Source organism: Macrotis lagotis, chromosome 1 (genome assembly GCF_037893015.1).
Source record: "Macrotis lagotis isolate mMagLag1 chromosome 1, bilby.v1.9.chrom.fasta, whole genome shotgun sequence".
Lineage (NCBI taxonomy): Eukaryota > Metazoa > Chordata > Mammalia > Peramelemorphia > Peramelidae > Macrotis > Macrotis lagotis.
In genome coordinates, this window is record NC_133658.1 from 849,382,053 (window position 1) to 849,405,855 (window position 23,803).

General features: G+C 40.5%; 1 protein-coding gene across 1 annotated transcript in view; it reads right to left on the bottom strand.

The window, feature by feature from the left end:
- GRIK3 (glutamate ionotropic receptor kainate type subunit 3) overlaps positions 1–23,803 on the bottom strand; it is a 309,202-nt gene that overhangs the window by 75,872 nt on the left and 209,527 nt on the right. Inside the window, exons 7-9 of the mRNA XM_074216447.1 lie at positions 22,297–22,470; positions 20,167–20,310; positions 6,240–6,347 (exon numbers count right to left, since the gene is read on the bottom strand). Coding sequence (XP_074072548.1) covers positions 6,240–6,347; positions 20,167–20,310; positions 22,297–22,470 — 426 coding nt within the window. The remainder of the gene's footprint in view (positions 1–6,239; positions 6,348–20,166; positions 20,311–22,296; positions 22,471–23,803) is intronic.

The following is a 23,803-nucleotide window of genomic DNA, read 5'->3' on the forward strand; positions in this document are numbered from 1 at the left end:
TGGACTCAACTATGGAATCACAGAATTGAAGAGATCACAGAGAGCTTAAAGTCCAACTTCTCCCTGGGCAGAACCCCCTTGGCTACATTATCAATAAATGGTCCTCCACTCTCTGAATTTGATGTTGACTCTAATGATAAACTGACCCTCACTAGTTGTGTAATCCTGGGCAGGTCATTTAAATTTCTCTAAGACTTAAACCATAAAATGGTCATAGTAATAGCAGTGATCTCACAGCAGCAGTGTCAGGGTTTCTGAATGATCCAGCATCCTTTCCACAGGATCAGAGAGAGAGAAGCTAGGTGGCACAATGGGACAGCATGCTTAATTTGGAGCCAGAAAGACCTGAGTTCAAATCCTGCTTCACACATTTACTACATGTGGGACCTCAAGCAAATTACATAACACCTTTGCCTCAGTTTCCTCATCTGTAAAGCGAGATAATAACAATACATTACAAGGCTGAGATAGTATCTTAAAAGCTCTTTGAAAACTTTAAAGTTCTGGATAATGCTATTATTATAAGGAGGGGCCAATGTCTTTCCTCAGTCAAGATGTTCAGAACTTGATATTCCAAACGTAGCTTGTGTAGCACAAAGGACAGTGAAGCAATCACCCCATTCATTCTTGACACTAGACTCCTATTAAGGCAGCCTTGGATGACATTATCTTTTTTTTTAGATGCCAAAATATACATCTCATATTGAGTTTATAGTAACTACTCCTACCGCACCCTGTCTTTTAAATAATATTCACAAAATCTTGAATTTCCCCCAAATTCATATTATGCTCTTCCCCTCCCCATATTATGCTCTTCCCACCACCCTTTAGAAACAATCTGATCTCCCAAGGCTGTTCATGCCCTTTCTGTCCTTGGCCAACCTCAGGAGGAAATCATCCTCTTTAAGGAACCCAGGAAACTTAATCAATTAACCAGAGAGGCAGACTACAAATATCCCATTAAGAGAGCTGTGCAAACCAGATAGCAAAGAGACATGTAATTATGCTCCAGTAATTCTGCCTTAATCCTCCCAACACCCAAGCGGGCAGGATCAGGGCCCATCCGGCTTAACAAACAGTAGGGCAAACACAATACTGGAAGACTGTGATCTGACACTTGGCCAGCCATTCTGTACCCCCGCCCCCCTGCCTTTGCTGCCTGAATGATGGAGAATATGTGTCCTGGAGAGGACCTGGAAGGGATTAGATCAAAGTAGACTGAGTGGCCCATTGCTCACATTTCCTAAACTGAGATTAAAGCCCAAAGCAGGTGTGAAATTCCAGGGCCTTCGGACAATCCTGCCTGTCCCCATAGTCCCATAGCAGGATTGGATAGCTAGTACATGATCAATAAATGTTGTTTAATGATTTTTTCATGAATTAATTCAATCATTCAATTAAGCCAAGCTATGTTATATACCATTAGAGGCAACATTGAGAGTTTGATATAGATTAAATACAACAAAAGTGTTTCTGCCTTCAAAGAGTTTACATTTGAATGCCAAGTGTATGGGATATGGTAATGATGAAGATAATGCAAAGTACAAAGAGACAGAAGCAAATGGGAACTCCAAAAAAAAGTCTCCAAAAACTGGAAGGATGAAAAAATACTTTAATGTGGCACCTGAACTAAGCCTGGAAGGAAAGGAAATATTCTGGAAGGTGGAGATGAGAAAGTAGTGCATCCTAGGCATGGGAGGCCTCCATCTTCCTACCTTGCCTCATTCCTCCCTGCTTTGTTTCCTTCCCTCCTTCCAAAACTCTCTTCCTCCTTCCCTAGATCCTTCACTTTCTTAAAGGATGAGGGCAAGCACTGACTTTCTTTTTGTCAGCCCAGCCCAAATACCCCCAAAGACTATGGCTCAGATGGAGGGATGGCAAAAGGTAGTCATAGGTATTTTACAGCATCATACTGTTTCTTCACCTCAATCCCTATCTTCTAGGTCTGGGCTTTATCATCAGGAAGAAAAACTGTGACCCCTCTCACAGCAAGGCTAGAGGTTTACAAGAGTTTACAAACTGCTTGATGGAGAGGACAGGGAGGATACTCCTTAAGGAGTTTCAGGAAAAACCCATCTTCCCCCATTTCCTGAAAAACCCTAAATGAAGTATCTACCAGAAGCAGATGTGGTCAGAGCACCCATGGTTCAGAGATGAGAACTGACAAATCCTCCCCAATCCATTCCTGCATTTCAGACAGTTCTCAGCCCAGCCATTGAAATTCATCCACTCAGGTCCAAGACCTTGGCAGTCATGAACTCAGCTACTGACATTCAGGGTTGACTTGTCACAGGCCACATTTGCAACTTACAGCCATAACTTGAGGGTCACTCTATGGTTAACCCATCGGATAGCTATGGGGGTGGAGAGCAAATGAGCAAATGAAGAACTATGATGAGAGACGGTGTTGGATAGGAAAAAGCATGCTGGCCTTGAAAGAAGGACAGACTGGGTTAGAATCCCTCCTCTGATGCTTTCTGGCTTGGACACTTTCTGGATGTGTAAGTATGGGCAAGTCACTCCCCCTCACTTTCATAATCTATGAAATGGGTTTAATTATTGTAGTACTGCCTACTTCAGTGGACTGTAGGGTATTTTGCAAACCTTGAAGGCTATGTAAATGTCAGTTATTACTGTGAAAAGAGAATAAGGGAGAGTAGGGAATGGAAAGAAGGAAGATAGGAAAGAGGAGAAGGGAAGGAAAAAATGAAGAAGAGAAATGGGAAAGGGGAGAGAAAAGAAGGAAGGCAAGAGAGGAGTAGAGAGGAACTTAAGAGGGAAGAGGACCTAGGTAAATTACTTGTTGACAGATATATTTTGTTGTTTTTGTCTTTGTGACTCTGATGCTATAAATGTTTAATAAATGAATTTTACTTGAATTATAATTGTTCCCACATCATCACTAATAGGATACAAGTACCTGGAAAGCAGGGTATATGTTGGTTTTATCTTTGCATCTTCAGATGCTAATATATTGTCTTGAACTTATGTAGGCTATGTGATTTTCTTGACATTTGGGACATCTGGTAGGGGAGTCTCCTCCATCAGTGCAGATGACAATTCTTCCATGATTTAATAAATAAGTCTATGGAGTTTTCTGAAGTCTTTAGAGGTTAAATGACTTGCTCCTAGTTGTACAGGTAATATATTTCAAAATGTATTGGGAAAACTTTTGTTGTATTTAATCTATATCAAACTCTCAATGTTACCTCTAATGGTATGTAACATACCTTGCCTTAATTGAATGATTGAATTAATTCATTAAAAAATCATTAAACAACATTTATTGATCATGTACTAGTATTTGAACCCAGATTTTTCTGATACCAAGCCCAACATAAACTTTTTAATACCTTGAACATAGTAGGCATTTTAATATGTTTGTTGAATTGAATGAGATTGAATCCAAATGTAGAAGCCTGTTCTTTAAGCATGGGAAAACACACAGAGGGGAATTTGCCCATCTCTTCAGTGTCAAAGAATTCATGGCCTCTACCTTTACCAAGTTGAGTCCTCTATTTCCACATCCATTCCTTCCCTCAGGACCTTAAAGTCAGGGATTTATCAGAACCATGGACAGCTTCCAGGTTTTTCTATTCTCTGTATTCATGTTTGGCCTGGTGAGAATGACACGTGAGACAATGGAGTAATTTCCTTGAATAAAGAACAGAGGAAATCACAGAAAATGTGAGTGCAAAAGATGATTCCAGGAGTCATCTGACAAAAAGACCACTTGGACTCACATTTTTTTCCAAGGCCTGGGGATGTATCTACCTTCCTCTTGGGGTGGGGGAGGGATATGGAGGTATCTCCCATACTAATAGGTATGACAGCCCTTCTCAGGAATGATTGGTCCTAGGCACCTGTCCAATTCATTGCCTGAACAAACTTTTTAGCTCTCATGTGGGGATACCCTGTCAGCCTCCAGGCCTTGGCTCTTATCCTTCTCACCACTAGAAATTCCCTAAAATTATCACTTCTTTCTCTCTCTTTTTTTTTTTTTTTTTAGGTTTTTACAAGGCAATGGGGTTAAGTGGCTTGCCCAAGGCCACACAGCTAGGTAATTATTAAGTCTCTGAGACCAGATTTGAACCCAGGTACTCCTGACTCCAGGGCCAGGGCTTTATCCACTGCACCACCTAGCCACCCCTATTGCTTCTTTCAAAACTTTACCTCCTTCAGGAAGTTTTCCATGACTAACTCCATCCAGCTTGGTGTGGATTTGTACTTCGGTCACTTCAAAGCTCCTTACATGTACTATTTGCACTATTGTGAGTCCATCCCTATAAGGATGGATATATATCATCTAGTCTTAACCTTGCGGATAAGCATGTTCTATACTATCAGAAATTCTGATTCAGTGAAACACAATGATTATGTATATTATGATTATGGCTTTAATCACCAGTTGTGCTTCACATATTCAGACACTAGAGATGACTGAGTCCTTGGAGGTTTCCAGTCTAAACCACTACCTGGTACCTGACAGGAGATCATGAGTCCTTTGCTTGAATACCTCCAGTGTTGGGAAACTTAGTACCTCACAAGGTTGTCCAATCCATTCTTAGTAATCTTTTTCCTTACAAGTTGCCTCTCTTCAATGTCTACCTACTATTCCTAGCTCTTCCCTCAGGGGCTAAACAGAACAAATCTAGCCCCTAATCCACATGATAGCCCTTAGATATTAGAAGAAAGTCATTAAGTTGGTTCCATTTTATCCAAACTATTTTGTGTGTGTATATATATATATATATACATATATATATTTACTCTATATTGATAAATATGTATTTTTATGTATACATATATGCATTTATATGTATACATGTATGTATATTCTCTCCTATTAGAATGTTAGCAGCTTGCACATAAAGATTACTTCATTCTTTATATTTCTATCTCCAGTGCCTAGTCCACTGCCTATCACACAGTAGATATTTTATAAATATTCTTGATTAAATAAATAATTCTCACTGTCTTGTATAGATCACACCATCCTCATTTTCTTTGAAATGATATTCAAATGACATAATCTGAGTCCCCTCCTCATCCCAAATCTCTTACTGAGCACATTCTACCTTGTCACTGCTTCTGTTATGAGTAAGGAATGATCCATAGTAGTGTGGGAATTACTGGATATAAGAGCTTCCTCCTACTCCATTCCACATACTGAAATCTTTTCTCAGTTCTCATCCTTCTTGGCCTCTCTGCAGTATTTGATACTCTTGATTATTTTATCCCCCTAAATATTTTCTCCTTTCTGGGTTTTATGACATTCTATCCTAGTTTTCTTCATACTTTTCTGAGTCTATCTTGCAGGATTAGCATCCATGTCCCATTATATAACTATAGGTGTCCACCAAAGCTTGATCTTTTGCTGCCTTCTCCTTCTCTGATATTCTTAGTGATTCAGCCACCTTATCTTGACTTTTAAATCTCTTCACTATCTTGCTCCAACCTACCATTTCCATTTTATTATACATTACTTGACTGTTCCTGGAACTTAGGACTCCATCCATCTCCAGTCTCTGTGCCTTTAGCCAAGCTAGTATTCACTCTATTCTCACTTTTTCTCCTTAGAAACAAGGTGCAGCTCAATTGTTACCTCCTACAAAACACTTTCCTGAAATCCCTGGTTGCTAGTGCCTTTTCTCCCTACCTATATTTTGGTTACCTGTTTATATTGTGTATCACACCTTGTAGGGCAACTAGATGGCATAGTGGATTGAATGTCAGGCCTGAAGTCAGGAAGACTTATCTTCCTGAGTTCAAATCTGGCCTCAGACATATATAAACTGCGTGATCCTGAGCAAGTCACTTAATTCTGTTTCTCTCCATTTCCTCATCTGGAAAATGTATTGGAGAAGGGAATGGCAAATCTTTACAGGTCTTTGACAAAAAACATGCCCAAATTCCAAATAGGGTCATAAATTGTCATAAACTACTGAAAAAGACTAACCAATAAATCCACTATCTAAGCTCCTCAAGGGCAAGAAGTTTTAAACTTTATGTTTATAGGCACTGAACCTAGCACCATGCTTGGGACAGAGTAGACATTCATGTTGAAGGATTGGATTGGAAGTGGGTGATTTGTGGGTTAATTCTTTGGGTGTGGGTCACCAGAATCCAAAAGGAATGTAAGACCTAATTTCTTCAAATTTATTGAGAAGTAGAAGGACATTCCTTGGAATGTCTCTTGCCTCTGGTCAGCAGCAAGTATGCTGGGGGCCTTTACGCACCTTCTCCAGGCCATCTTCCTTTAGGCTGATGATATCCAAGTCAAAATCAGTCCTTAAGCCACTGGTTTTGTTGAAAACAATCCGTCCAGTTAATCCTTCCCATTGAGCCTGCCGGAGGGAAGAGGGCAGAGCTGCAATTACTTAGCCTCATAAATCATCATTCGGTACAACTGTACAATGCTTCATTTTAATTACTCCTTACACCGAGACTTTTCCCCAAAGACCATGATTAATTAATAATCACCTCCATCATTGCAGGCTGCAGCACAGGCCGGTGATTTCCATAAATTCTATTATACTCTTTAGCCAGACTTACATTTGTACCTTTCTTGTTGAACATCGATCTCAGATTTGCCCAAATGAGCCCCCTGCCTCTGTGCTCAGTGCAAATGTTGCCTGCCTTTCTCAGATCCCAGAGGAGGGGGAGGAGAGGAAGGACTAGGGACCAAGCTGAGCAGAGAATGTTTAGTATGATAAGGGTCTCCAGAGCAGAGCAGAAGAGGTCCCTGGAATTGTGACAGAGAAAGTCCAACTAAGGGAGGAAATGGAATATGGAAGGAGTAGGAAGGCCAGCAAGCACAACTCATCAGTACAAACCTAGACTAGTCCATAAACTCAACTGTGATGAGAACAGGCAGAATAGAGAAAAGAGCAAGTGAATCATGGAGAGAGAGAGAGATAATAACAACTAACAGAGATTTAACTATACAGAGATTTAAGATTTACAAAGTCCTTTATTTACATCATCTCACTTGATCCTCACTACATATCTGTGAGATAGGTAGGCACTATGAGTATTATTATAATCCATCTTTTTCAAATGAGGGAAGTGAGGCCCAAAACAACTCCTAAATGACTTGCCTAGGATCACACAACTAGTAAGCATCTGAGATGGGATTTGAACTCAGGTCTCTCATGATATTCTATTACACTATGGGGTTTAGTGGGGTAGGGAAGAGGAGAAAGAGACAGAGGGACAGATTGAGATAGAGGCAGAGACAGAAACAGAGACACCAAGAGAAACAGAAACTTAGATACAGAAACAGACCCAGAATGATAGAAAAAGAGAACAATGACCAAAATAGAGGCTGAGAGAGAGACATAGATAAGAGTCATAAACAGACATAGATAGAATCAGGGAAGGAGGAGGGAAGGAGACATAAAGAGAAAGGAGAGAAAAAAGACAGAAAGGAAATGACAAAGGAAGGGGAGGGAATAGAAGAAAAGGATGAGAGGTCAGGGCAGGACAAGAGGAGAAAGGAGAGGTGAGAATGAGAAAGAGGAGGGACAGATGAAAGAAAGACAAAGAGACATGGATACAGACATAGAAACAGGCAGAAGCAGATGATAAAGATAGAGAGAAGTCAGTCCTGTTTAGACTAGTTCAATGACTAGTCCAAAACTGTTCATCCTTGAATGCTCAGGAAAGCCATAGCAATACAAAGCCTGGAACCCAGGCATCAAGGATTGTTGTGGCTGTGATGTTGTTGATGAGTTGTAACCAAATGACTGAGAGGTGGCTCAGAATAAAATACCTCAGACAATTGTTTGATTTACAGAGGACCCTTACATACAAATATATAAAAGGTTACTGCCATTCTGGGGCCTCCTAAGCCCTCCATCTCTTGTTACTGTTGATGTTGCTGGAGCTGTCCAAGGTCATTTCATTCTACTTCTTCAGACCTCCCACAACCAGTCTGAGTACCTAGGCTAGTACCACACTGAGACCACGACCGACTTGAGAGTTTCTCTGAAACTTACCCTTACTAGTCTTACCTCTTCCCAAAGTCACAACCAGTCATCCCAAGACCTAGGATAAGTATCACAAAAATTCCTGGGGGAAGGTAAGAGGTGGAGAGACCTTTGGGAAAAAAAATATGACCATTATTGCTGCTGGGGAAGCCCTGTTCAGAAAAGGTACAAAGACGGAGTTGTCTTGAGGAGGTATGCACCTGGAGCACCATCATACCACTTGGGGGGGAAGAAGTAACGTTTGGTCGCTTTCTATTTTAACTAATTATTCTAGTCAACTAGGTGCTAAGTAGTTAGCTGCAGAAGGAGTACATATGTAGTCAATATCTTCAAATTATGGTGTTCTAGAGCTTTGTTCTAGTCATTCTTACTTAATTCTGATTTTTGTTTTACGATCTGAGATCAAAAGAACAAGGGCATTATCTCTGAAAATATTTAACATAGGGATGATATCTTTCAAGTAGTCTTCTTCATCCTATCTCACTTTCTCAGGGTTCTTACAGGAAGCATAAGAATTCACTGCAGAGTTTAGTGGAAAAAGTCTTGGAATTGGAAAAGACCTGGGTTTGAATATCATCTCTGACACTTATTATCAATCAGTCAAGAAAGAAACATTTATTCATTATCTACTATGGGCCAGCTACCAGGATAAATATGAAGAAAGGTCCCCCCAAATCCCAACAAAACAAAACCAAAAACAAGAATCATCCCCTGCCCTCAAGAAACTCACATTCCAAAAGGTTGATATCATAGCTATATACAAAGGTGATATCATAGCTATACAAAGGTAAAGATAGATGTATAGATAAATTAGATAAGGAAATCTATATCCATATTTCTATATATGTAAATTTGTATATGTATTGGAGAGCGAGAAAGAGAGAAAGGAGAGAGAGAGAGAGAGAGAGAGAGAGAGAGAGAGAGAGAGAGAGAGAGAGAGAAGAATGCATCAGCAGTAGGGTAAGATTGGCAAAGGCTTCCTACAGAAGGTGAAATTCAAGCTGCAGCCATGGGAAAAATTACTTAACCTCTCAGAGTCTGCTTCCTCATAAGCATCATAGGGATGATAATAATCACAGACTTAACCTCATTGAGTTGATTTGAAAATCAAATGAAACAATGGATGTAAATCTCAATCAAAATAATGCATCATTAGGGCAGCATCTGTATGGACTGGGAAAAACTCTGGTCTTCCTATTAGAAGATTTAGGTTCAAGAAAAACATTTACTTTCTATGTGACTGTGGAAAAACCTCTTTAACTCTCTGAGATTTCCCCAACTATAAAATGGTGATGCATACAATTCATCCCTCATAGTTCAGTGAACAAAGTACTTTGTCAGTCTCTGAATGCCGTGTCAATGGAGTTATCATTACTACTGCTACAACTACGATTATTATTATTATTATTATTATCCTTTCCAGCCTGAGTTCCAGGCACAGCATGTCCCTCTGTCAGTTGAGGAAGAAGGAAATGTCAGCAGGTGCACAGGGTAAAGGGAGAGAGGGAGCCCCTCCTCATCCTCTCGCATTTACCCACCTGCCAGATACACTCCAAACAGCAGCCAGTGCTACTGAGGATTCGCTAAATGAAAGATGCCTTGTATGCTCTGAACTTTGGCCTGGTATTTTCCACCTCCTCTCAGAAATGCCAAGTCCTTAAAATGCCTTATTTTGGGGCTGTCACACAACTAGACAAGAAGACATAGATCCCTGAATGTGGTTGGCTAGGAAAAGTCATCAGCTGAAAGTTAGGCATCTCCACCCTGCATTTGAGATGTTGTGTGACCTTGTTCAAGTTTCTTAACCTGCCTGGACCTTGGTTTCTCTAACAGTATATAGAGATCATGAAATAGGTAGCACTCCTAACATACCTACCAAGGTTGTTGTAATAATTAAATGAAGCAGGATTTCTCAAGTTGTTTTGAGACACAATCATCTCAAAAAATTTACAATGAATTCATTCTATATGTTACCTTTCTACTCAAGTGTATTGAGAGACAGTGTGATGTATAGGTTTAGAATGTTGGGCTCAGAGTCAGGAAGACCTGGGTTCAAACCTGGCCTCAGCCATTTACTAGTGCTGTGATCCTGGTCAAGTTGCTTAACCTTTTACATCTTCAATTACCTTATCTGTTAAAATAAAGGTCTTGGACTCAATGACCTCTAAGATTCTTTCCAAATCTAAAGCTATGTGAAAGTCCCCTCCATGCCCTAATAGCTTTAGCTGAATAAATTAACTCATTAGTGTCCAAGTTGCATGATGAGGAGTAATAATAATAATAATGTTTGCCATTCATTCTCGAAGAAAACCATGTCATCCTGTGAGGTGAAGCCATGGCAAGCACATGAATTAGATTTGAGTGAGGGGGAGCTGTGCTGGCAGCAGCCTCACTTTCTCTTCCAGAGTCATCTGAGTTCAGTGCCGATATGAATCAGGATGACTGGAGATGGCCCTGGATGTGAGACAGACAGGGTTAAGTAACTTGACCAAGATGACACAGCCAAGTAAGTGTCAGAGGATGGATTTGAACTCCCATCCTCCTGACTCCAAGGCCAATACTCTATCCAATGCACCATCTGGCCGCCCCTATGATGAGAGTATTTTTGTACTCAGCTAGCTGGTTCCTGAATGATGGGCACATTCCATTAATAGATCTCATTTAGAAAACTTTTCAGCTGCCAGAGTTCAGGCTCTGTTGGCATAAGTTTAGAGAGTCAGAGAATCATTGACCTTAGTTTGGAAGGGACCTCAGAAGTCATCAAGTTCAACTTCTCAATTCTGAAGAAGTAGCAAAAACCAAGTGAGTTATTAATTGTCCAGGGTCACACTCTAATGAATTAAGCTCTTGGACAAGTGGATCAGAAATAGCAGGTTTAAGTCAACAAAGGGAAGCCATTCAGTAATTTTAGGAATTCTTAATGGTTTGTGTCACACACACACACACACACACACACACACACACACACACACAACACACAATCTATTGTATCATGTTATTTTCCCCTGATAAAATGTAAGCTCTCTGAGAACAAGGGCAGTTTCATTTTTGTCCTTGTATCCTTAGTGCCTAGAATATATATGGCAGTTTTTTTTTAGTTTTTGCAAGGCAATGGGGTTAAATGGCTTTCCCAAGGCCACACAGTTAAGTAATTATTAAGTGTCTGAGGTCAGATTTGACCTCAGGTCCTCCTGACTCCAGGGCCGGTGCCCTAGCCACTGTGCCACCTAGCCGCCCCCATATGGCAGTTTTGTAGGCACTTGATATATGATTGTTGATTGACTGATTCATAGTTGTGCCTTGGAGAACTAGAATACTTTTATCTTTGGTGCCTTATAGGAAAGATTGCTCCATAAAAAGAGTTTTGGGATACATTTGTAATGGATTCCTCTCCAATGAATTTCAAAAGGAGAACCTTAGCCTGAGTCTCTCTGTATAACATGAAGAGCCAAAGTAAATCTCTAAAGCTTTTTGACTCCAGTAAGAAGCACCATGGGAGGAGTACTGAACTAAAGAGGGCTCAATTTGTCCTTACTGGGCCTGAATTTTAATCCCACTTCGGTCCCTAACCAGGTGTGTGACTTTGGTCAAGTCATTTCATTCTTTGGTTTTCTTATCTATAAAACAAGGAGTCATGGAAGGTCTAAGGGACCTTGAGGGTCTCCTTCAGGTCTAGATCAGTGACTCAGGATAATGCTACTGATTCCTATAGACACAAGTTTAGCATCTATTAGGTATAGCTTAAACCTAAAATTCACCCAAGATAGAAAACAATAGGGTGCTGACCTTCTCAGTAAGCAAGACCCTTTCTCAAGAAGCTTCTGGCTCAGGGGATCACAAAATCATAGACCTTCACACCTGGGATGAATCATGGAGAAGTCTATGGAACCCTTTAAAATGCTAGGTTAAGGACTTTAGACTTTATCCTGTGGTAGTAGGGAGTCACTGGAAGTTTAAAGAGTGACCTAGCAAGATTATATTGGAACCTGTGTGAAAAATAGATTGGAGAAGGCAAAGACTAGAGGCATGGAGGTCAGCTAGGTAGTTATTAACAACTGATATTGTGGCTCTTGTTTAGTCATATTTGGTTCTTTGTGACCCCATTTGAGGCTTGTTTGTTTTGATTTTGTTTTTGCAATGGTATAGCTATTTTCTTCTAGAACTCTTTTTTTAATATGAGGGAATTGAGGCAAACAGGGTCAAATGGCTAGTAACTGTAAGTGACTGAATTTGAACTCCTGAACAGTTCAAGCCCGATGCTCAAGCCACTGAACCATCTTGCTGCCTTTACATTCAAATAAAGGAAGGCAATTGATAAAGGGGCAGCTAGAAGGCAGGAAAAAAAAGAAGGGCTTAGCCATGGATAGAAAGTCAGAAAGATCCATGTTCAAATCCTACTTTATTCTGGCTATGTGCTTCTGGCCTTGCCCTTTTTAAATTGTGCCTCCATCCCAGGGTTGTTGGGAGAATCAAGGCAGATAATATTGCCTGGCACATGATAGATATTTAATAAATATTTGCTTTCTTCCTTCCATATTTTAGCATGGTTTGGAAGTGGTCTGGTTCTGACCAAGATGGGATAAAAGCTCGTCTATCAGAATCCAAGAAGAAAGTAGTAATCAATTAACTGATTAATCAAGAACCATTTGTTAAGTATCCACCATACTTTAGGCAAGGTATTAGGTGCCAAAGGGACAAAGAATGAACCAGTTCTTCTCCTCAAGGAGCCTACATAAGTGACTTGAAAGTTTCAAGTATGGATGGTTGGGAGGGACAGAACTAGGCAGATGATGAACTTGACTTTGTGTATGAATTTGAGGTGAGTTAAGGACATATAAGATTTAGAAGCATAGTTGGCCACTGCAAAAATGCTGAAACAGAACATAGTAGAGAAGATGGAGCTAGAAATACAGAACTGAGAGTACTGCATATAGATGCAAGGATTAGAGCCTTGGAAGTAGATGAATAAGTTAAGGAAATATTTTAATAAAGTAATACATAACATATAATCTATAATGCTTTAAGGTTTATATAAAATGCTTTAAGGTTTATAAATTGTTTTATACAAATTATAAAATGATTTTCTTACAGCAGCTCTAGGAATAAAGTATATTATTGTCCTCATTTTATAGATAAGGAAGTTTAGTCAGATTTTGCCAATATCTGAGGCTAGATTTAAACTCATTTCTTCCTGACTCCAATCATTAATTACCTGCCTTATAGAGAAAATAAGAGGAAGAAGATGAAAACAGAACCTTAGGAGACACCTACATTTAGAAGGCAGGAGGAAAAGAGTGAAGGAGAAGTTATAGCCAGATCATCTGTAGGAGAGAGAGAGAGAGAGAGAGAGAGAGAGAGAGAGAGAGAGAGAGAGAGACAGAGAGAGACAGAGACAGAGACAGAGACAGACAGAGACAGACAGAGAAAAAGAGAGAGTCAGACATAAAAGACAAGCTATGGTGGATCATATGTATCAAGCATGTCAACAAAGCTATGAACTAAGAAAAGGTCATTTATTTGACAACAAAGTGGTAACCCGAAAGAATTCAGTCAAAAGCTGATTTCTCAGATACAAAATAAACAAAATCATACAAAGAATCTTTAGAATTTAGGGAGAAACAGGAAAAGCCTTTAGTAAGAGGTGATCTTTGAGCTGAACTTTGAAGGTAGGTAGAGATTCTCAGCTACAGAAGGGATGCAGAAGGGCAATCCATGCCTGGAAGACAGCCCATGAAGAAGCAGAGATGGGTTATGGAGTGTCTCATGTGAAGAATGGTAAAGAGGCTAGATTGGTAGGATCGAAGACTACATGAAGAAAATTAATGTGAAAAAAACCTTCAAGTAAGGAAGCTGGAACCAGGCTGAGAAGGAATTGAATTGCCAAATAGGGCAGTTTACACTTCATCCTAGAGGCAGTAGGGAGCTACTGGAATTTATTGAGCAGGCGAGTGATGAGATCAGACTTGTGCTTCAGAAATCTCACTATGGCAGCTGTGAGGAGGATGGATCCAAGAGGGGAGAGATTGGATGTAGGGAGATCAATTTGCTATTGTCTAGGTGAGAAGTAATGAGGGCTTGAACTAAAGTGGTAGCTGTGTGAGTGGAGAAAAGTGGAAGTCAGACTGCAAAGGGTTGAAGAGTGAGTGGGTGGTGAGGCAGTTAAAACAGCCTGCGTAGATGATTCTTTTTAGAATTTATCAGTGAAAGGAAGGAGAGAGCTAGGAAGGTAGTTTGGGGGGGTGCATCATCAGAAAACTTTTTTATTGGGGAGACTTGAACATCTAATCTGAGGGAAAGGAGTCAGTTGAAAGGCAAAGAGGGTAGATGAACTAGAAAGATGGCATGAGGAAGGGTTCAAGGTCTTGGATTAAGTGGGAGGGGCAGAAATGGAAACAAGGACACAGTGGAGTGGTTCGTTTCTGCATTGGATAGTCATCTCATCCTCTCAGAGAAGAAACAGAGAAGAGAGGGTGTTAAAGAACAATTTACTTTGGTGTTGGGTTCACTTAGTCCCATAGCTAGCAATCAAGTATGAATTAGAATTCAGATTCCTTTACTTTTTTGTCCATTACTTTCTATCTCATCACTTTATCCTGCCTCCCCCAGCTGATGGAAAGATGTGGGGGGGGCCTTAATTCACCACAAAATCAATATGAATCAGTAGCCAAAATAATATTGCAGTCTTAAGCAGTATTAATGGAAGTCTAGGAAGAGATTATCTTGCTGTCCTCTGCCTAGGCCAGATAACATCTGGAACATTGTGTCCAAGAGTGCCTCATTTTAGGAAAGCTATGAACAAGCCCTTCTACCAAGTCCTTGTATAGGATAGGTGCTTAAAAATGCTTGCACCATGAATAAGAGGTTTAAAGGCATAGAGGAGAAAAGATAAGAGTGTTTGGGTTGGATGGCCTCAGTCTTCTCAGCAAAGTGGCTCCTGAGGTGGGGTGTGGATGGAGGGGAGTTTTAAGGAGAGAGGTAAAAAGGTTTGGAAGAGACTGAGAAATTTCATAGAGAGTTAACAAGAGATGAATAAAAGGACTGCCAAATAGCAGTGGGAGCCTGGGGAGATTAAATAGCATGAATTTGTCAAGGACCCAAACAGCAGGGTTTTGAGACTTTCTCCAGTAATTCTCAATAGCCCAGGATGTAAGTAGATTTGTTACTGGTGGACAATATTGAGAACTGTTAGAATAATTCATGTGTTTGGAAAGAGGAGATTTTTTTCCCCAGCACTTTTCTCCTTCCCCGAACCCCAGCCCAAATCCTATTATGATTTCCTTGGGAAAGACTCATTATTTGCCAAAGGAAGTCAGCTTCTTCATTTTTCAGGAATGTGAGAAATCCTATATTGAGGAATTCCTAGCCAGACCTCCCTCTGGATGGGCATATGGCAGAAGGATGTGTGTGAGCCCCTTAAATAACAGTAATCCTGTCTGGTAATGGCCAGATGCTCTGATCCCAAAAGGAAACCATAAAACAAAATGTCAGAGCAGCAAAGATCCTTTCAATACTAGGGAAGCATCTGCCATTCCTGCCTGCCCTCATCTCTTCAACTCTGAGACACCATGAGATAGCACACACTTGATGAGCTGGAACTTTCTGTTGCTTACAGCAGGTAGCCGACCTGTTAGTAGTTACCCTTCCCAGATCTGCTGGAGGAAGGCAGAGGCTGTGACTGAGAAAGGAGATTGCTCAAGGGAGACTCAGGAGCACTTAGAAAACAAAGCCAGCATGGGTTCATCGAGAACAAGTCATGCCAGACTAACCTAATTTCCTTTTTTGACAGGGTTACTAGGTTGGGTAGAGCAGAGGAATGCTGAGAATATAGAATATCTGGATTTTAGCAAGGCATTTGACAGTGTCTCTCAAATAGCCTTGTGGCTATAAGAAGATTTATAACTATTTAAATAACTGGACCCAAAGAGTATTGCTCCATTAATCCACAATAACTTGGAGGGAGCTTTCTAATAGTGGCCTCAGTACTTTGTCCTTGGCCCACCCTTGTCTCTTAAAATCTTTATTTATTATGACTTTAATACACTCATAAATGGGAATGGTAAATGTTGGAGAAATAGTTAACACACTAGATCAAAAATTAGGATCCAAAAAGATTGTGACAGACTAGAATAAAGGGTCAAGTCCAACAGTGACATTTAATAAGAATAAATGTAAAATTTTATGCTTGGGCTCATAAAGTAAACTACACAAACACAAATGTGGAACAACTGGTTTAACAGCAGAGATCACAGAAAGTAAGAGGGACCTTTGAAGTAATCTAGTTCCATCTTCTCATTTGAAGATGGGAAAACTGAAAGCTAGAAATGTTGACTGACATCCAAAGTCACACAACTAGAAAATTGGAGTTATAACTAGAATCCTGGTGTCTCTACTGCTAATCCAGTGGGTTCTCTCCCACCCCTGTAGCCACCAGTTTATGTGAAGACTTTGGGTTTTAACTGACTATCCTAGTTCTTTTCTTTTTGTTGTTTTGTCAGTTAGTCACATCTAACTCTTCATGACCCCATTTGGGGTTTTCTTGACAGAGATATTGAAGTGAGTTGCCATTTTCTGCTTCAGCTCATTTTATATATGAGGAAACTAAGTCAAATAGGGTTAAGTGATTTACCCAGGATCACATAGCTAGTAAGTGTCTGAGTCTGGATTTAGTTCTCCTGACTCTAGGTCAGTTCTCTCTTTCTCTCTCTCTCTCTCTCTCTCTCTCTCTCTCTCTCTCTCTCTCTCTCTCTCTCTCTCTCCACTGTGCCACTAAGCTGCCCTATCTAAAGCTAATTTCTCCTTCTCAGTCTCTCTTTTGATCCAGCAACAGAGGTCATGCTTTCTATAAGTGGGTGTTCCTCAGAACTCTGTTCTTGGACCCTCTATTATTTCATTTGGAGATCTCATCAGCTCCCATGGGTTCAATTATCATATTTTTTAAAAAGTTCATTGTAGTTTTAATGAACATTCTCAAATCTACTTCCCCAGCCTTAACTTCTTCATTGCCTTTTAGTTTGACATCTCCAGCTATCTAATGGTCATCTCAAACTGATCTTCTGTAGGCATTTTAAACTCAACATGTCCAAACTGAACTCATCTTTTCCTCAAAATCTTCCCTTCTTCTGAAATTTCCTATTACTTTCTAAGGTACAATGTTCCTTCCAGGTACCCAGGCTTGCTACTTATCAGTTATCCTAAACTCACTCATTTACCACCCAGTTGATTTCCAAATCCCATCAATTTCACCTTCATGAAGGTGTTGTCCCTTCTCTCCTATGACCCTGCCGTTACCCTGGGTCAGGGTCTTATCACCTTATGCCTGAATTTTTTTCAAAAACCTACTGATTGATCTCCCTGCCTTTCTGTTACTCTCCACCTTAGACCATTGTCCACTCAGTTGTCATATTGATCCTTCTAAAGCACAAGTCTCATCATCTCACCCACATACCACCCTACACCCCATTTGATAAACTCCATTAATTCCCTATCACACCCAGTATCAAATATAAAATCCTTTATTTTGGTATTCAAAGCCCTCATAACCTGCTCTCCTCTTTTGGTTTTCTTTTTATCTTACTCACCCTCACTTTGATGATCCAGTGACTCAGGCCTCCTTCCTGTTTCTGGCATATAACATTCTATAGCCCTACTTTGGACATTTTCTCTGACTGTGTCTGCCATACTGAAATTCTCTCCTTCTTCATCTCTCCCTTATTGACTCCTTTAAGTCCCTGCTAAAATCCCACCTTCTCCAGGAAATCTTTCCCACTCCTCTACAATTCTAGTGCCTTTACTCTGTTGATTATCTCCAATTCATATGGTTGATATCTTGGTTGTTCTTATTTTGTTTTGCTTATTGTCCCCCCCATAAGATTGTAAGCTCCTTGAGGGCTTGTTTATTTGTATTTGCTTATTATATACTAAGCCCTAAGCACAGTGGTGCTTCATAAATGTTTATTGACCGATTGACAAGCAATATGAGAATCAGTAGTATGACAAGCCTTGAGGACATTAAGAGAATTCCAGTGTCCAGAATGAAGGAGATGAGCATCTCATTGTCCTCTGCCCATATCAGTCCACATCTAGAGTATTATACTCAATTGTGAGTCCCACATTTGGAAGCGAGTTGTCAATCCTTTCTACTGAGTTACTCTTCTTAACCTCCATCAGGGCAAGGAGGTGACCATCAGCACTCCAAAATATTACTAAGCTCTGGCAGGTCCACCCAAGCTGAAGAGTCTAAGACCTGCCAAGTCTTCTAATGATGGACAGCAAGAGGAATAAAAATAACTTTCTTACAGAGAAGTATAAGATGGGGAAGGCCCCAGGTATCTTTCCAAAGATAGGAGGTCCTTCCTTCCTACCAAAGGCAAGGCCCTCCAGGGCCATAAAGGGATGGATGATAATCAATAAAATGAGATTAATAATAGGTATCTATTATCTATCTCCCAGGGCTATTCTGAGGAACAAACGAGTATTTGTAAGCTATTTGAAACAATGGCAAATAGCAGGCATTTAACAAATCCTTGTTTCCTTGGATTCCAATCTGGGGATCCCTGACTTCATGACAACCCCTAAAACTCTTTCCTGTATTTTGATAAATAACTTTAGTTGCAGGCAGCTGAAGACCATCAAGTATTTAACCCTGAGGATCCCCACTCCCTACCTAGTCTCTGTTCTGATCTTGTCCATGTGCTCTCCAGGGCTGGCAGAAAGGGGGATGGAGAGAACAGATAGAGCAAGAACAGACAACAGGAAGCCCTTTCAAATTTTATCTTCTGACCCAGTCTCCCACTGGGGGCCTTGGCTGAGTCTAGAGGTACATGCTGGGAAATTGTTTTGGGGAAGAAAAAAAAAGTTAAAAGAGTATTGGAGTCAATGAAATACCTTTAGTTAGCTGTACCAGTATGGAGAATCAACTGTCCATGAAACACAACCTAGGACTCTGGGTAGACTGGAATCTCAATGGGAGATAGATATGTCTGCATTGGGAACCACTTACATTGGCAGAAGCCCAGTCAACAAAATAGGGAGGAGGACTTTGTCTGGAATATTGGGTTCAGTACTAAAGACATTTTAGGCAGGGTATTGACAATATGGTGGTTTTCTAGGGAAAGGTGGCTTAGATGGCATTGAATCTGAAGAGCACTTGAGGGAACTGAGAGGTGGTTATTCTGGAAAAGGGAAGATGGGATATATGGGATGATCTTTAAGTATTTGAAAACCTGTTAAGAAGAAAAGGGATTAGATTTCTTCTTGGACTCAGAGGAGACAACTAAAAGCATATGATGAAAGTACTGGGGACACAGATTTCAGGTTAGGAAAAATAAAAATCTTATTGAACACAGAATATTTTTCTTTAGAGGGCAATGAGTTCTCTATTACTGGAGGTCTTTAAGTGTAAACCCTAAAAGGACTCATGAGTCATGTTACTCCAAAGGTAGGATTCTAACCTTTCATCATTTGGCAGATGGGCAGATCTGAGGTCTACTAATTTGTTGTTTCCCAGGTTTAAGGTGTCCCCATGCTTTGGTCTTAGTCCAGAAGCAAAGAAGGAAACAAGCCTTAATTAAGCGTCTACTATGTGCTAAGCACTTTACAAATGCTATCTAATCTGATCCTTAAAACAAATAGGGGAGAGAGGTAGTATTATTATTATCCCCAATATTCAGTTGGGGAAACTAAGACAAGTATAGTTTCAGTACCTTGACCAGGGTCATACAGCTAATAAGTGTTTAAAACCAGATTTGAATACAAGTCTTTCTCATTCCAGGCCCAGTACTCTAACTAGTTGTTGTACCTGGAAGTAGGAGTTCTGGACAGATTTCACTGAGACAATAGGTTTCAGGAACATGGCATCATCATTATCTAATCTTAATAAAAGCAAAACAGCTAGGTATGTTTGAAAGCACTGAGTTAGTGGTCACGAAATATTGTTCAAGGTTTGGTTTTTCTACTTTAACTGTGAGCAAGCCACTTCTCCTATCTGTACCTTAGTTTCCTTTTGTGGCACTGATAATCCTTGTTCTACCTACCTCACAAAACTTTGTGTCCTTGCCTAAGACCCTGGCCATGGGCGTGCCTTTCTTCCTCCCTCTTTCCTGCCCTATGCTCCCTCCCATCTGGGGTTGAGGGCTTTTCTCCCACCTCCATGTTGGTCCAGACAAAGACCACTCACTTCTTTGATGAAATTCATGAAACGACCTCCAAAGCGCCAAGCTTTATGACGGTGACACTGCAGCGAGTTGACAGTCATCTGCGGAGCTCGTTGGTAGCACACAGAAACGATATGGACAGCATCATAGAGCAAGGCCGCATCTGTCTGGAATGGAAGGGTAGGGAGGGCAGCAGAGCTAAGGATAGCTTCCCTAAGGACAAGGGAAGCTTTATTCCATTTAATCCTTCCAATTCTCCAATCACCTCCTATACTCAGTCTTGGGGGCTGCAAAAGGGACCTGGGGCAAGGAGGATTTATTTATCCACACTCTTACAGTATGGAATGACTACTCCTGAAACATTTCAGATAAGTGGAGATCTCTCCATCCCACAAAAAAAAAGAAAAAACTGAGGCAGCAGGCCTAACATGGTATTTTCCCAGAACCAGGGTCCAAAGTATTTCTCTAGGTCCTTGTCTATCTTACCCTAACTGGTTGGTTCATTCTTGTCCTTTGTTCTTGAAGAAGAATAAAATGGCACCCCTATGTTTGAGACAAATTACAGTGTGACTTACTGTGGCTGATCAGCCCAATATGAGCTCAGAATGCTCTACCACAGGCTGGGCACGAATAGTTCAGGTGAACACATGTGGTGGGTACTCTAAACTTTTGGATGCAATACTTCCTTTGAGCTGCTTCTATTCTGTCTACCTCATAGACTGCAGCACTCTCACTAATGAAGGCATGCCCATGCTGGGTCAGGGTAGCCTATGGAAACCCCACTGCTTCCTGGGGAAGTCCAGTCTGGTCTAATAGGACTGTTAACTCAGTCTTTCAGAGAAAAGTTTTTCATCTGTCCCAATTCCAATCTGAGGGACATAAATGTGCTCATGTGGCACAGTCATATGAATATACAGGTGGTTAAATATGCTTACATCTCCATGCAGATGTATGCAAGCACACAGTGATGCAAGCACAGGTAGAATTTACTTGCGTACATACTTTCAAGCACATACACAACAAATACACCTTTCTCTGCACACACAGAATCATTGCAATTTGCAACATACCTACATAGTACTCTACCTATATGATCTTATTTATCACCTTTGTGTTATAATTATCATACTGTTATTCCCATTTTACTGATGGAGAAAGTGAGGCACAGACAGTAAACACTGAAGACAGAAAGACAGAAGATCTTTCCGGCTCCAATTTCAGCACTCTACTAGGCCACACTGAATCACAATATATATATTCAAGTAGCTGCTTATTTGCACAAAAATGTGGTGTGGCAGAAAAGAACACAGAATCTGAGTGCTTCTTCTACTTCTCTGTGGCCCTGGACCAATCCCTTCCTCTCCCTAGGCTTTAGTATCCTACTCTGTAAAATTAAGGTGTGAGACTAAATGATCTCTAAGGGGTCTCTTGGTTCTAAATTGAAACATACATACACAACTAGTCACATATTTACCCAATGCTTGTACACTGTATGAAGTGTCGTGCTATTGTTCTGTACTCATATGTACAATTATGCATGTCTGTACAAACAAAACAGGTTTTTAGAATGCAATCTACTTCATACATGAATACATTGAAACAGACAGCACACATGTATATACATACAAACTATACCTATACACATACATACATATATATCCACATAGGTACCACCAATACACATATCCATTTATGCACATGTGTACATATAGCATATATGCATATGTATACAACATACACATGTGTATACATAAACATAAACATGTATACCCCTCAAACACACACACATGATAGGTGCCCTAATTTATTTGGTTATCTGCTCATCTTTCTCCTACCCCCCAACAGATAAATCATCATTAAATAAGACACCCACCTTTTTATCTTTTTCCTGCCAGGCTAGTACTGTCAGGAAGAGGCTAGGATCCCACTTAGCTTCCCAGAGCTGAAGTCTTTGTGCCAGCTGTGTTGATGATTGGCACAGAAATGATTCAGACTCACCTCCCACTCAGTAGTGATTATGCCCCTAGGGTGACTCAAATTTCACCAAAACTTCAGACTCCTACTTGGTCACCATAATTATGGATAGATCAGGAGGAACCCCTCCCTAGTTCCTTTGATAACTACTCCACCCAGCCCTGCCCTGCCCTGCGCACCATCATCACCCCATCCAGGAGGCCAGACTCAGCCCGGGGTGCCGCCTGCAGTCTCTCCATGGACCACTTCTCTACAATGGCTGACACATGGGGGTTCTCCACATTGAGGATCCGGAACCCTGTCAGATTCACTCCAGAGTAGCGATAGGGTTCTAAGTCTAATGCATAAAGATCCTTAAAAAGAGAGAGAGAGAGAAGCAAATAAATTTAAATTATCTGAACACTTGGGTCCTCTCCTCCCCTCCTCTCCAGGGTCTGGTGGGGGGGGTAAAGGTCATTAGAAGAAACCCTGACCCTGAAATCAGGAACTGTGCCTGGTAGTATAGCGAGGCAAGATATTTTATAAATGTGTATTTCCTTCCTTGGATATCAATAAATAATAATACCAATAATAATTATAACAACAATAGCTAACATTTATGTGACACTTTGCATATATTATCTCATTTAATCTTCACAACATCCCTGGGAAGTAGAAGTGCTTACTTACCCCACTGTTTAGCACCTAGTAGGTACTTGATAAATGTTTATTGATGGATTGTTACTATTAAGCAACTTCCCCAGCTAGTAAGTATCAAACAGGATTTGAACTCAAGTTTTACTACTTAGCAAATGAGTGATTTAGGGCAAATCATTTCTCCTCTCTGGGCCTCAATTTCTTTATTTGTAAAATGGGGATGATAATATTCAAAACTATGTTCCTAGTAGACAGGATGCTTCATGGGCAGACAGTTCCCAAGGGGATGTATTTATTCCTAAACTCTCCCATTATCTTTTTTCAGTTCAGAAGAAAATACTTCCTTCCCAGAAAGAAAGAATAAGAGGTACCTAGCCCTGTGGCCTTGGGCAAGCCACTTAACCCCACTGCCTTGAAAAATCTAAAAAAACAAAATGAATAAGAGGCCTACTAGGGTATAGGGAAAAGCCTCAAGCTGAGAATCAGGAAACAGGGACTTGTCCATTTGCCCTTATCTAAAGTCTCTTCCCCTTAGTGGACTTTACTTTCCTGCTTTGTAAAATAAGGTGGCCTGATTCATTCTTGGAGGTTTCTGCTATCTTTGGTACTCTATGTTCTAAGATCATCACTCCTAGCTTCAAAATTCTGTGTTTAATGTCCTAAGGCTCCTTTCAGCTCAGATATTTTTTCCTCTTCCAGGTCTGACATACTGCATTCTAAAGGCCTTCCAGCTCTGACATTCTTGTTCTAAGGGACATCTCAGTTCTGATATTCATGCTTTAAGGACCCTCCTAATTCTGACATTCTGAGTTGTAAGAACCTCCAGTTCTGACATCTATGTTCTAAGGGCCCTCCCAACTCTGACATTCTGTGTTCTAAAGTCCTTCCCAGCTCTGACATTCTATGTTCTAAGGATCCTCCCAGTTTTAACATCCTGTGTTCTAAAGGCCCTCCCAGCTCTGTCATTCTGTATTCCAAGGGCCATCCAGGTCTGACATTTTATACTCTAAAGGCCCTCCAATTCTGAGATCCTCTGTTCTAAGGGTCCTC